We start from the raw sequence: 12,921 nt of genomic DNA, 5'->3' as shown, positions 1-12,921 counted from the left end.
CGCCATTGGACACAGTCAGCTGTTGAAGGTAAACAGCGAGGTGAACTCGAGTGCCAGCTATAGATTGGAAGGGAACTCGATCGGTGGAGCAACAGGGCTACCAGTCAGAGTTCGTTCCTCCACTCGTTCACGGTCGCGACACGTCGTTTAATTATCGTTATTTCATTACCGGATAGCGCAGCGTGGGCCTTCGTCGATCTCCGGGGCTAAGCAACGTCGTTAAGCTTATCGGCAAGCTGCAGCAGCTTCGATATTAATCGACCGGACGATAAAACCGGTCGTTAAATTGAAATTCCTCGTCGAACCAGAAGTCGCTTGCAGCCTACGTTTTTGCTCTCTTTTCCATGATCGTTCTTTCTCACCGTGCACTTGGGAACGACAACGCATAATCACGGTAACTTCGTTAGTTAATTGCCTCACGCTCGATTACCAGTCCAGTTGCGTCACGTTTTTCCATCCACTTCGCGATGTTTCCTATCTGCGACGGAATAACTAACTATTATACCACGCTTACAGCTATGAACGCCGATACAGATAATAACGACGATTCTCTGCCTTTCTAGGGAAAGCAAGAACACCCCACAGTTGTTTTAAGAATGGAGACACGAGCGTGTGCTTCGATAATACTTTTTATTTTTGGTATCACTTATTCGGAATGGAAACAGATAAGAGCGGCTGTTAATCTGGCAGATATCGTTATCGCTTTCTTCCTACTAGCAACGATAGCGATTGCGTTGCGTCACACATTTTAATTCCAACCGCCAGCATTTTTCAATCAAGGAATGGCTCTCTGATGTGGGCTTTTTAATGTATCCTTTTAGTACGTTCGATTCAATGAATAATAATTCTTTTTATGTTCTCTTATATTTTATATCCGATCAATTGAAATAGTCCAACGTGGACAGTAAACGAAGAACGATCGTTCCACTGAATTTGCAATTTAAGCAAATCGTCCACCAGCAACGAGATCGACGAAAATTTTGACGTATCTTTCTAACAATCCTATTCGTTCACCGTGTCATCTATTTCCATGGATAATTAGAAAAAAGCCGTAGAACCGTAGAAACTGACATCTTCACTGCCATAACTCGAGCTACGACCACCCAAACGTATTGCAACGATTATGTTAACGGCTACGGATTTACCGAGGATCAGCCGGCTGACTAGATCAAGCTTTCACTCGACCAGGGTGCACTCTTTGGCGAAGCTTTGATCGTGAACAACGATCACGAAATAATCGAACTACCACCTGTGGAGCACGGGGCCGGCCTTTGCCTTCCGTTTTCCCATTTCATCGAACAATCCAACCGCTTACCATGAAGAACAACCGCTCGACGTCGTTGCGTGGCTCTGTTCTCTTCAGTTTCGATGTCGAGATTCACTGTAATTCACTAAACAAGATTTGGCTTCAACAACGTCTAAGTCACTTTTCTTCTATTTAGATATATCTCGATTCAACTTCGATTATTTCTTTCTTTATTTGCTAAATTATATATATGTTTAGATATTTTATTTATTTACTAACACGAGAAAGGGAAGATGAGTTTTTATATCGAAAGCTTTTTGGAGCGAAACTGTAGTAAGTATACGCGCGCGGCACAAACGGAGAGCGAAACGTCGCGAACGGGCTCCGCTTAGGCGAGCAGATCCGCAGCTGATGAGAGACAACAGCGAACTGAGCGAACAGCGCGGTGAAAGGCGTACGAGGAAGACTGGTGGCGGCGGCGGCGGTGGCGGTGGCGGTGGCGGTGGCGGCGACACCACCATCAACAGCAGCGGTAGCGACGTCCTGAGTGTACCAGGAGGGCAGCACAAAGCTACCACGCAGCTATCGACGCCGAGCTCTGCCTCCGTACGAGTCCGATCATCGCGCGTATCAGCAAATGAACGTTTGTTTGATGCTGGCTGGTTCGATTTTTGTTGTAGTATCGCGAGTAATAGACAGACTAAATTACGAGTAAATATTGCTATGTATGTTGCGTAGGTTGAATGTTACGAGAGATTAATAAATTTGGTGGTAAATATTACATACGTCATAGGTATCGCAAGAATTTGTGGGTGTATTTAATTTTGTTCTTTGCGTCACTCGATCATATTTTCTAGCGTTAAAAAATATCTTTAATTTGGACAAAATACGAGAGAAACGTGTCAGTGGTATACGCGTGATTTCTCGTTTCCACGTTAAAAATCCTCTGGAAACGTAACGAATTCTTTTCGTTCGCCTAATCGAGAGTAAGATGAAAATATAAAAATTCGACGATGGCAATCGATAGTAGCGCAATTAATTTTTATGTTCATTACGTTATGCATCGAATGTTAATAATTATTATACTGTACTACTACAGTATTATATACACTCGATGAGTATAAATATTTATAATATTCTAATTATTGTTACAGAAACTATTACCGAGGATTTGAATACATTTGTTTTTCATTATCTCATGAATATCATGAATATCATCGGAGAATGAAAGTAAAATTATGCGACACGCTGGGATTGAAAAACGTCCAAGTTAATCGACCAGACACTTTATTACGATCAAAACTTTTTCCTCTTTGATATTAATTTCGGTAGTGACCAAACGTCTTAGTCATTTCTGCTCTAAACAAAAGCCCTTTATAAAAACTTGGCTGACGTTTCGTTTTAATTGACATCCATCTGTACGTCAGATGTCTGTTCGCTGTCCATTCTGTTCGAGAATTATCGAGAACGTTTGAGAACATCTATCTATGATTCATCGTCCATTTGAAACCTCCGTGTAATCGCCGCGTTTATCTTAATTAGGAAGAAAAAACGAAGAAATTTCATCGTCGCGTTATAAAATAAAACAAATCTACTGATATTCCCCGTACAAAGTGTTCGAATGAGAAGAAGAAACAAGAAAGTTTCGCCTTTAGAATTTAAATTAAAAATTCCTTTTGCCTTTCGATTTCAAGACATCCAGAACCTGATAGTCTTCAAATATACGACGTGTATCATTTTGAAGTTTTCTTCGATTCGAAGTACGATCGTGGAGAATCACGAGTCTATTTGAATTTCTTTCACTTGCAGCTTGTTCGATACAGTTTCGATAGAGTAGTAACGCAGTTACCATGAAATTTTCTCGTCGTATCGACGAGAGTGTTCGCTTATTCTCTCGAACGCTTTCATCCCCCTTGTTCTGACGTCGGTATCTTCTCGCACTTTTCGCCAGAATTACGTAATTCCAAGTTAAAACCTCGTGAAACGTTTAATCAATCTCAAGGTTGAACTCGTGGCTCCTATTCCATCGTCTTGCCTTGTTCCGATATCGCGCGACCGCGATACGTTTATTTCGAGATAATAAAAATTATAGCTCACGGAACGACACACCATTTTGTTCGTTCACTTGAAATTCAAAGAAGTACTTTGTTTCTATAGTCCGTTGTTGAATTTTAAGTAAATGCGATTTAGAGTTTTGTCAGCTAGAGGAGGAATATTTTTAGCATAAACTGCTATTTAAAGGCCAAGCACTTGTTTCGATTATTATCGATTTTTTTTAATATTTACATATATTAGAAAAGTTTAACGAGCTTCAGTCACTGCGATATTAATTAGAAAAATTGTATAATTCGAGAATCGCGAATATCATTTGTGATTTAATTCTTCAAAATTATTTACTTTCCTTTGAATACATATTTTTCTCTAGTTTCTCTGTTCAGTTCTTCATTCTTCTAGTTCCTAATTTTTTATTTTTTAATTCATTCGACAGAGGCACTGATAATATGAAATTTTTCACTTCACTTGCATTTTTATCAACAAAACATGGAAAAGAGAACAAACCTACTCCACAAATAACAATTTACAGACGTACAGATCTATAATCTTCTTTATTTCGAAGCAAAGTTTCTAGTTTCGAAAAGTATCAGAGATTTATTCTCTTTCAATTATTGGTTGGCAACTAAGTGATTGCGGATTTTGTCATTAGATGGCATTGACAAAATCCGCAATCACTTAGTTGCCAACCCAATATATTTTCTCCAGATATTTGCAATTTTTCTTGCTCCAAATTAAATTCAATTATACGACGTGTTTTTTTTTTTTGAAGTCCACTTTCTACTTCCTCCTGTGTCAAAATTTCAAACATCACTGATTCTATAACGCCAGAAATATAATCGAGCGAGACCCTCATTTTTACTATCGTTACGTCACCATTCATGAGCCATAACTCAACCTTTTCATCTATCCTTTGGACAATCGAAACACCTCGTATGAAACCAATCTTTCCATACACGTCGTTACTACCCAACGACCATAGAGAAGACAAAGTAGAAGAGTTTCAGGAACCCTCGTCAAACGCTTGTTGCCCGGTTCAACGAGAACAACAGTAGCCGCGGTGAAATCGATTGGAAAAACGACGTGGCTCGTTGACGCTTGAACTCCGATCGACCATTAACCACTCCAGATAGAAACGGTTTGAGAGAAAAGGGAAAATACGGCGCGAGGAAGAAAGAAAATAAGCAAAAGACAGACGAGTGAAGTAGAAAAGGTTGGAAACAAGGGAAAGCGGAGGCGGGAGAATACGGAGAACGGTTTGAACGAGACAGAACCGATGAAAAGATGGAAAAACGGAAGCTAATGGGAGAGAAACAGAGTAAAAGGTAACAGAAAAGAGAAGCAGGGGAACAGACGGGTGAATGGAATTTTATTAACAAAGGAAGAAACGAAAAAAACGAGAATATCTGCCGAGTGGACAATAACGAAAAACTAAAATGTAACGTGAACGATGTAGAAGATAGAAAAGGGGCAAGTCGTGGAGAACGCAGGAAACGGTGGAAGACAAAAGGAAGAAAGCGTAACGTGGTACGATAAGAGTGGAGATCGAAGAATGGGAGGAAAAGAAACGAAAATGATGAAAATGTAGATAAAAGATAGGCAGGATGAATGGAAGAGAAAAAGGAAAGGAGCGTGGAGAAGGGTAGAAAACGGAGGATGGGTGGTTGGCCCAGATCCTTCCACCTCCATTTTCCCCTTCTCACCCTCTAACGCTTCCAATGACGTCACCGCGAAGAACGCGTGGGTGTCATTGAATGAACAGGCCAACCTGAATGTTACGTTGTATTTGCCCGTACGATCCGCCTCTATATACAGGGTGTTTCGTCCATATTAAGCTCCTTCATACCGTAATTGTTTCTATCGGAAGGAAAAAATCGTGTCGGGTCAAAGTCGATTTACGACGACGACGATCATCGTGACTTGCGACTAGCGAGAATCATCGATTCTTACGCGATTTCTTTATAAACGCAGCACAAGAGAGAAATAGTTCTTTACAGTTCTACGTTGTGTTATCGTATCTTTATATTATACATCGTTAGAGTTTCATATTTTATGTTTCTGTTTCGATTTCTGTGTCGTCGATGTTTAAGAATTGCGAGAATAGACGCAAGCAGCAGAAATATAGAGAGTAAGGAGTGTAAGCGGTACATTCAAAGGTCAAGTTTAAAGACTAAATGTTAAGTACGAGAGATGTTAAACTCAGTGGGTGGAAGGATACGAGCGTAAAGCAAAGAGAAATGTAACTGCAAGTCCCGCTTAATCCGCGAGCAAAGGTCTGTGAAAAATAAATCAAATGTAAACACTGTTGCAGCGGTTATAAAAGATACTCGTACGTCATTGCATTCCTGTGCTAATTAATTAGATCTAACTGTATTTTAAGTTTCCTATCCTGCGATCGTACTTTCTATAAAATTTTCACAGTACGAAAATGAAACGTACCATACAACCTAAGGAAAAGACGGTCCCATTGAAAGACAAGGATACGTACAAATATTTCCAACAGTCACTGTATATCTAGGAATATTAATATCTATCGTGTATATAAAATAAAATCAAGATCCACTTTCCAATATTTCTATCTCTAAATACCGAAACGAGCGAGAACAACAGATATTTATTAACTCGTATATCAAATGCAAACTAAAATTAATATTTACTAACTGATCCAAGACAAACGAAACACCCTGTACAGCTACGTTAGAGCTGTACGAATGCGCGTGTCTGTGTTGGTTGGAGCTGAGATCGTGCACTTCTAGACGCCTACGTCGTCAGTCGCGCCGGGGAAACAGAGAGGCTGGACCAACGGGGGTTGGCCGACAAGTATTATCGATCTTGGCTGTTCCAGTCGTGGACCCACGTCAAACCGTGGATCCTCTATTTTTACGTCGTACATCGTACGCGCTCGATGGATTCTCTGGTGACGAAGGACCACGAGATATGAACGCGTTTCGTCGTGATCTCCACGGGGTTGGCTCCATGTCGCGTTGTTACAGGGTTCGGTTCTCACTTGTTAGCCAGGATTTGGCTACGTCGCGTGATAGAACTCGCGTTGTTCCCGATAGTACGGGAGAAAAATGTGTTTACGTATTTCCTCGAGTATTAGGTTGTCCGAAAAGTTTCTTTCGTTTTATGAGGAAATAATAGACGCACAATTGGTTTATTGAATTATACACGAATATAATAACAGATGTAGAAATGGATCATGCCTAATTCAATAAAATTATTATTATATTTAATATCTTATATTTAAGACAAAAATTGTTGTTCATCTATTATCACCTTATGAAACGAAAGAAACTTTTCGGACAACCTAATACTAAAGACTAAAGCATAGTTTGCCGTAGATATACGTTACGAGTCTAGAAGTAGCTTTAATTATTAACGCGTTAATAGGAAATAACATGTTTTCGCTGTTAACGTTGTCTTTATGCTCCCCTCTATATTCGAAATGGTTGTTACTTTTACTATGGTAGCTTTAATAACTAGCGTAATTTTACTGTCTTTTGCGTATTTCACGTCTTTTACGAACAAAAAATTCCAACGAAGGAAGATATACAAAAATACGCAAGGAGCAATGTAATTTCTTTCGGTTTCTTTTTTTTTTTTTTTTTTAAATTCGATTCTGAAAGAGTCAACGATCGTTTAAGGAATTGTTTAACAATCGTAGAAAAACGCTATTTAGATATCACCAAGCAGCCACGTACGAGCGTATATACTCGTACATAGCAGGGTTAAGAAACGCGTTGACTATGTTTAGAAAGAAACCACCTCAGGAGAAGTTCATTGGAAGGTGGTGAAACGTTTGCTCTCGACGTGGCTTCGTGGCACGAAGGGAATACGAGATAAATAGAGATGACGTTCTTACTACTGTGAGGAGGTCTGTATATTTAACCGATCACCGCGGTATTTTCTTCTTTCCTAAACGAGATAGATTGAATTGTGGTGTTTCCATAATTATCCTCGTTTCTCGTCTCTCCTCGTCTCTGATAAACTCGAAAACAAAACAAGTACGTATACAGCATGGAATTTCGATCAAGAATAGAACACTTCGACGATACACGAGATACGTAAATGCTTCTGGTTTAACGTCAACATGCGTCACTCTGGCTTGACAATTAAGTCGACGTTGGGACGACATTATATTCCACGTTCCAACGAACCGGGATTATTAACTCATCGTGGTTGCGTAACGTAGCGAGTCTAATGGAACGAAAATTCCCCGGTGTGATATTGCGCCGAAGGTCTTTAACATTCCATTAAAATGCGATATCAGGCAAAACACCGGAGGTGAATTCTTTTGCAGTCTTTTCTTTTTTTTTTTTCTTTCTTCGACAGGGAAGTAACAGTTTCGTTTAACAGGTTGATTGCCACGATCACCTATTCGTTATCGGATTCGCTATCGGCGATCCACGCTATTACATTTTTTAGAATAATTTAATGTAAGATAAATTTCATGGACTAAAGGACCGTGAACAATGTGAACGATTTATATTACATGGAGAGAGAAAAGTGTGCAAATGTAATACGATATTTTCCAATAATTAAACATAACGACGTATTTCGATCTATTGCGGTTTCCACGGAATGTTATATAAACAGGTATGGTATACAGGTTATCTCACCTAACTTTATCACCTTGTTTTCGATAATACTAGAAAGTGTTTCGGCAACAGGTTGGATAGTTTCAAGGTGAACATTATTTAACACGATTAGTTTTTTTAGTAGATGGTCACGTAAAAGACATCGCGTAGAAAGGTCACCGATTTTTTTTTTTTAATCGGATCATATATTTTTAATACATAAATTCACTCATCTTCTCTACAAAAAAGTATTAATTTATCTATGTCGAAAAAGTATCAACTTATTCGTATGGAAAAACTTATCAGTCCAGCACATATATTAACTTTAATTTCTCATATTTAACATACGAAAGATAAAAACTCGACGAACACAAGAATGCCGCATCGCGTCTTTTCTTGTCTTTCCTTAAATATGTTGAATTGAACTTAAAATATTAAACGAATATCTCTTCCACATAAATAAATGAATACTTTTCCAACATACACAAGTTTATACCTTTTTTGTGGAGAATGTCCAGGTGAATCGACGAACGTATTAAAATGTATATGATTGATGACATTCGCACGTCCTCTACGCGTTTACCAATGGAAAAACTTCAAATTCAATATGTTGCTGAAACATTTTTGCTAATATTATCAAAAACAAGTGAGATATTCCAAGTGATAAAGTTAAGTGATAAAAGTAGATTATCCTATATAAAATTCGCGCGGCAATCAACGTGTTAAGAGGTACCATTGTACGTTTGTAAATAACTACAATTTTTCTTCCATATGTGATGACTGCGAAAAGTATTCGTACGCCATTCCACCAATCGCTGCATTTACGCCCAATCGATTAGATTCGACTGTAATAAATTTTTCGCATTCATCTAGTAGCGCTATATTTGTATATTTTATCTATGCTTCGCGCATGTACTTTCTCGCTTTAACATATTCCGTATCCGATTTCCCTATTCTTTTGGAATATTTTCCTATCGCATCGAACGCATGGAACACCTTCGTATTGGCAGGGAATCACCGCGAAGCGTTATCACGAATCGATTAAACGTCCATTCGTGAGATTAAGCTGTAGAATGCAACAAAATTACGTAAGCTGTATACGGTTGGCGCGTTTCTCCTGTATCTTAGAAATGGAAATTTATGCGAGCGGTGAAAATTGATTTCAGTGAAATGCCGAGTGGAGGCGAATAGGCAGGTGGAAAAAGCGAGACGCCGCCGCGGTCGCGTATCCGGAAACGCTTCGATCGAGACGAAGAATCATTGGTTTACGCGAGGATAAACGAATGGTCGATATCAATATCGGATATCAATATACGGTTACTCACGACGACCAGACAACTTGTAATTTATTATAGAGGAGCGGGTAAATGTTATCGTGGAATAAAACAATTATTAATGCTAGATAATTGTAGCAGATACGACTAGCAGATATAAACAAGAGAATCGCGTTAAAGTTCAGAGAAAAGAGACAACTTTTTCTTTGTTTCGAATTTATTGTACGAGTAAATGTTATTGTTAATTCTTTGAGCACGCCTATCGCTGTAAACATGTTCGTCGAACGCGGTTGTCGTCGATTACGCGACGCCATGTACCGGTAATTGCATTAGGCATTTTTTCCCCTTTGAAAGGAAAATCTTTGGATTTACGAGAATGTACTCGTACTTGAAGGGTTCTTAAGAACAAATCGTTCGCGTATTTCCAAGCTACGGTACATTTTCTCCTGCAACAAGCGACACGATATGCAAATCATCCTCTCTTATACGAAACAGCGAATACAGATTTTTCATTTATTGAGAACAAAGAAGCAAAAGATAGAGGGATCAAGAGAAAGCGGAAAAAAGAAGCGGGAAGCCATTCGGAAGCATTTCGATCGAGACGAAGAACCGCTAGGTAGAACCGAGGGTCAACGAATCGTTGCGATGCAAGACGAATGCATCGCAGGCTAAGCACAGATGCGGACCATCGGTGCCACGGCCTCGTCGGCTACGTGAAATTCTAATGTTTCGCTTTCCTGCCGCGTCTGCGTTTCTCCGACCCACGACGACGTCCCGTGTTTAATTAAATCCTCCTTAACCGGGCAGCCTCGAACGAGAAAGTTGCGCCATCGTTGTACGTTGCTCGTGATTTCGACGATTAGTTCCGTCGTCGTAGCCTCTTTTTACGTTACGAGCTTTTCGTTGGCAGGTCTGTGCCAAGTTCAGTGACGTTTTACGTTTTGCGAATTTTGTTTTCCACCGATTGCATCTTTCATCGCATTGAGTAATTTACTCAGATGTGGTTATCGACGTTTTTACATGTCTGGAAGAATGATTTTTTACGACACTTTTACGATTATTAACAGTATCGATTTCGTAATTCTTAATTTCGTCATTTTCGTTCGAATCACGCTTTTGCTCGCACGAACGAGGAGAGGCTGTTTGATGTTTGAAATAGTTGAATTACGTATATCGATAAGAATTATTCCACTTTCTCTTCTCGGGCTTACGAAATCCGTTGACGATGGGAAAATATGATCGAACGAAGGGACATAAGTTTCGCGTTTGTTAGAAACTGAGCGTGATTTTATAACTTACAAGGCAAAGTAGACTCGCGTGCGCGGACATTCTAACAACGAGGCCGGCAAAAAACGGCGAAAAACTTTGGAAAATACCGAGCGTTGAATTGCAAATTACGACAGATTTCTCGGGGCATTATTTGCACTTGATAAAATTCAATTTCGTGCTCGTTTGTTTGCACCGCACTCGCGAATATATTAGTTGCCGAGCTGCTTTTACTTTTCCTCTTGTTCCGATTCAAACTTCGCTTGTTCTTTCAATTTTATATCTCGTTTGCAGCTTCGTTAACGACTGCCTTAAATCCGTGATATTTGAACGTTTTAATCGTTCTAAATAATGACTTTGAGATTTAAAGTTTATTGAGTCCAAGAATACAGTTTTAAGTACATTATTCGCAATAAACGGTGAATTTTTGTAATGGTAGCCATGCTGTATTATGTGTCGGCGCTTTACATTTTTCGTTATATGATACAGTTTTTGGGTTTAAGCCGCTGGGGAGCGGAGCTTTTTTCTTTCTTTTTTTTTTTTCTTTCTGTCCTGAAAACTTGGTCGCAAAACAGGACGCTTCGGTATCGTTCTAAATAATCTTACCGTTTCCCTGATATCTGTAAAAAAGGATTTGCAAAATGAAATGGCACGGTACGTCGTTGTATGGAAAACGAAAGTATCTACCACGTATTTCGTAAGCGTTTAATTTCCCGCCTGACCACCAATTAATCTTCCGTAAGTTTCGAAACATTTTCATTTTTCTAACAACCACGCTGATGCCTCTTGCCCAACAATTCTAACGAATTAAGACGAGACTGCGATACATTTCGTGATCAACGAATATTCGTCACGCTATGATACGCCATAGCGTGTTGTGCCTTTGATTGGCTAGGAAAACGCTCAACATTGTAATTATCTACAGCGTTGACGTTCTATTTTACAAATTACTGTTCGTTAATATTTATTAGGACATTTTGATCGAGGCCGGAACATCGAATCGATGCATCGAATCGCTCGAAATAAATTAGAGCAACGTCTTGCACAATTCGCTAATATTATTAGTCAATAAAGTATTGCGCAAGAAGACTGAAGAAATGGAAAGTTCGACGTAATTAGTTGACATTCGTGAAATCAGACATATTCGAGGTATATGTACTCGATGACGAAAAATACAATAATAATTGGCTATAATCTACCGTGCAAATTTTGCAGAACGTCTGTCGGGACGTTCTTTCGCTCAGTTTGCCAAAGTGTGAATCATACTTGAGATTATTAGCGCACTGGCGTGGTCCACGAAGTTCGATATGGATATGGCGGATAAAACGAAACGCGTTCGTTCTTCGAATGGATCGAAATATTTTTCTATCCTTTTGGATATATAAATAACAATAAAATAAAAAGAAGAAACACGTTCATAGTTGTACGTATATTAAGAGGAATTCAAGTAAAGCGCGAAACCGTAAATCTGTTGCGACTGTGAATCAAATTGGATGATAAAAACGTGAGTGTGGAAATTTCTGGTCGTCTAACAAACTCTATTACGATACTGTACGAGCGTTTTATATTTAAAAGCGTTATTTTACTTTGACCTTTTGCATGACAGCATTTGCGTGAATTAATCGCTCGGATTATTTCACAGATAAAGTACTGTATAAAATATCTCATTGTTTTTTTTTTTTTTTTTTTTTTTTAGGAAATTTTGTATTTTATTCAAACCTGTCACTAATAGTTTCGGGCAATTTGAAATAATTCTAAATTTCACGAAGTAGCACGTTCTCGACGACAGAATATACAAATCTCAAGCGATTTCAAACAATTTTCAATTTCACAAGGCAATACGTTTTCCACGATAGAAGATACAAATCTGAAGAAATTTCAAAAAATATTAAATTTCACAGGGCAATACGTTCTCGACGGTTGAATACAACGATTTCGAGCAATCTAAATAATTCTAAATTTTCAAAAGCGATACGACGATCGAATATAAAAATTCCAAGCAGTTTCGTACAATTGTACATTTCAAAAAGCATCGCGGCTCGCAACGGTTGAACACAGAAATTTCAAGCGATTGTAAATAATTCTAAATTTCATAAAGTAATTCATTTTCCACGACGAATATGAGAACTTCAAGCAATTTGAAACGATCCTATATTCCACAAGGCAATACGTTTTCCACGATCGAGTATAAAAGCTTCGAGCAATTTTATACGATCCTAAATTTCACGAAATAATACGTTTTCGGCGGTTGAGTGTAACAATTTCAAGCAATTCCAAATAATTCTAAATTTCAGAAAGCAATACGTTTTCGACTGTTGAATGTAAAAATTTCTAACGATTCTAAATAATTCGAAATCTCACGAAGTAATACGTTTTACGTGAATACACAAATTTCAAGTAAAATCTGAATAATTCTAAATCGAGAGAAAAAAATGAAAATTTGTAATAACAGCGCCTCGTAAGGTTCAAGTAAACAGTACAGCGAGATTGATACGAAACGGGA

The 12,921-nt window shown here is 38.6% G+C and overlaps 1 protein-coding gene across 4 annotated transcripts in view; it reads right to left on the bottom strand.

Annotated features, from left to right (window-relative positions):
• LOC117232378 (terminal nucleotidyltransferase 5C) overlaps positions 1-12,921 on the bottom strand; it is a 153,081-nt gene that overhangs the window by 6,098 nt on the left and 134,062 nt on the right. Inside the window, exon 1 of one of the 4 annotated variants that reach the window (XM_033491731.1) lies at positions 1,316-1,695. The exons of 2 other annotated variants lie outside the window; for them this stretch is intronic. In XM_033491731.1, coding sequence (XP_033347622.1) covers positions 1,316-1,318 — 3 coding nt within the window. In that variant the 5' untranslated portion in view covers positions 1,319-1,695. Of the gene's footprint in view, positions 1-430; positions 489-1,315; positions 1,696-12,921 lie in introns of those variants that run through there. One more of the 4 variants, XM_033491730.1, reaches the window with a different exon arrangement.

Source organism: Bombus vosnesenskii, unplaced genomic scaffold (assembly GCF_011952255.1).
Source record: "Bombus vosnesenskii isolate JDL3184/JDL3185 unplaced genomic scaffold, Bvos_JDL3184-5_v1.1 scf7180000013286, whole genome shotgun sequence".
Taxonomy (NCBI): Eukaryota; Metazoa; Arthropoda; class Insecta; order Hymenoptera; family Apidae; genus Bombus; species Bombus vosnesenskii.
Note: the sequence above shows the minus strand (reverse complement) of the source record. Positions and strands in the feature narration are given on the sequence as shown.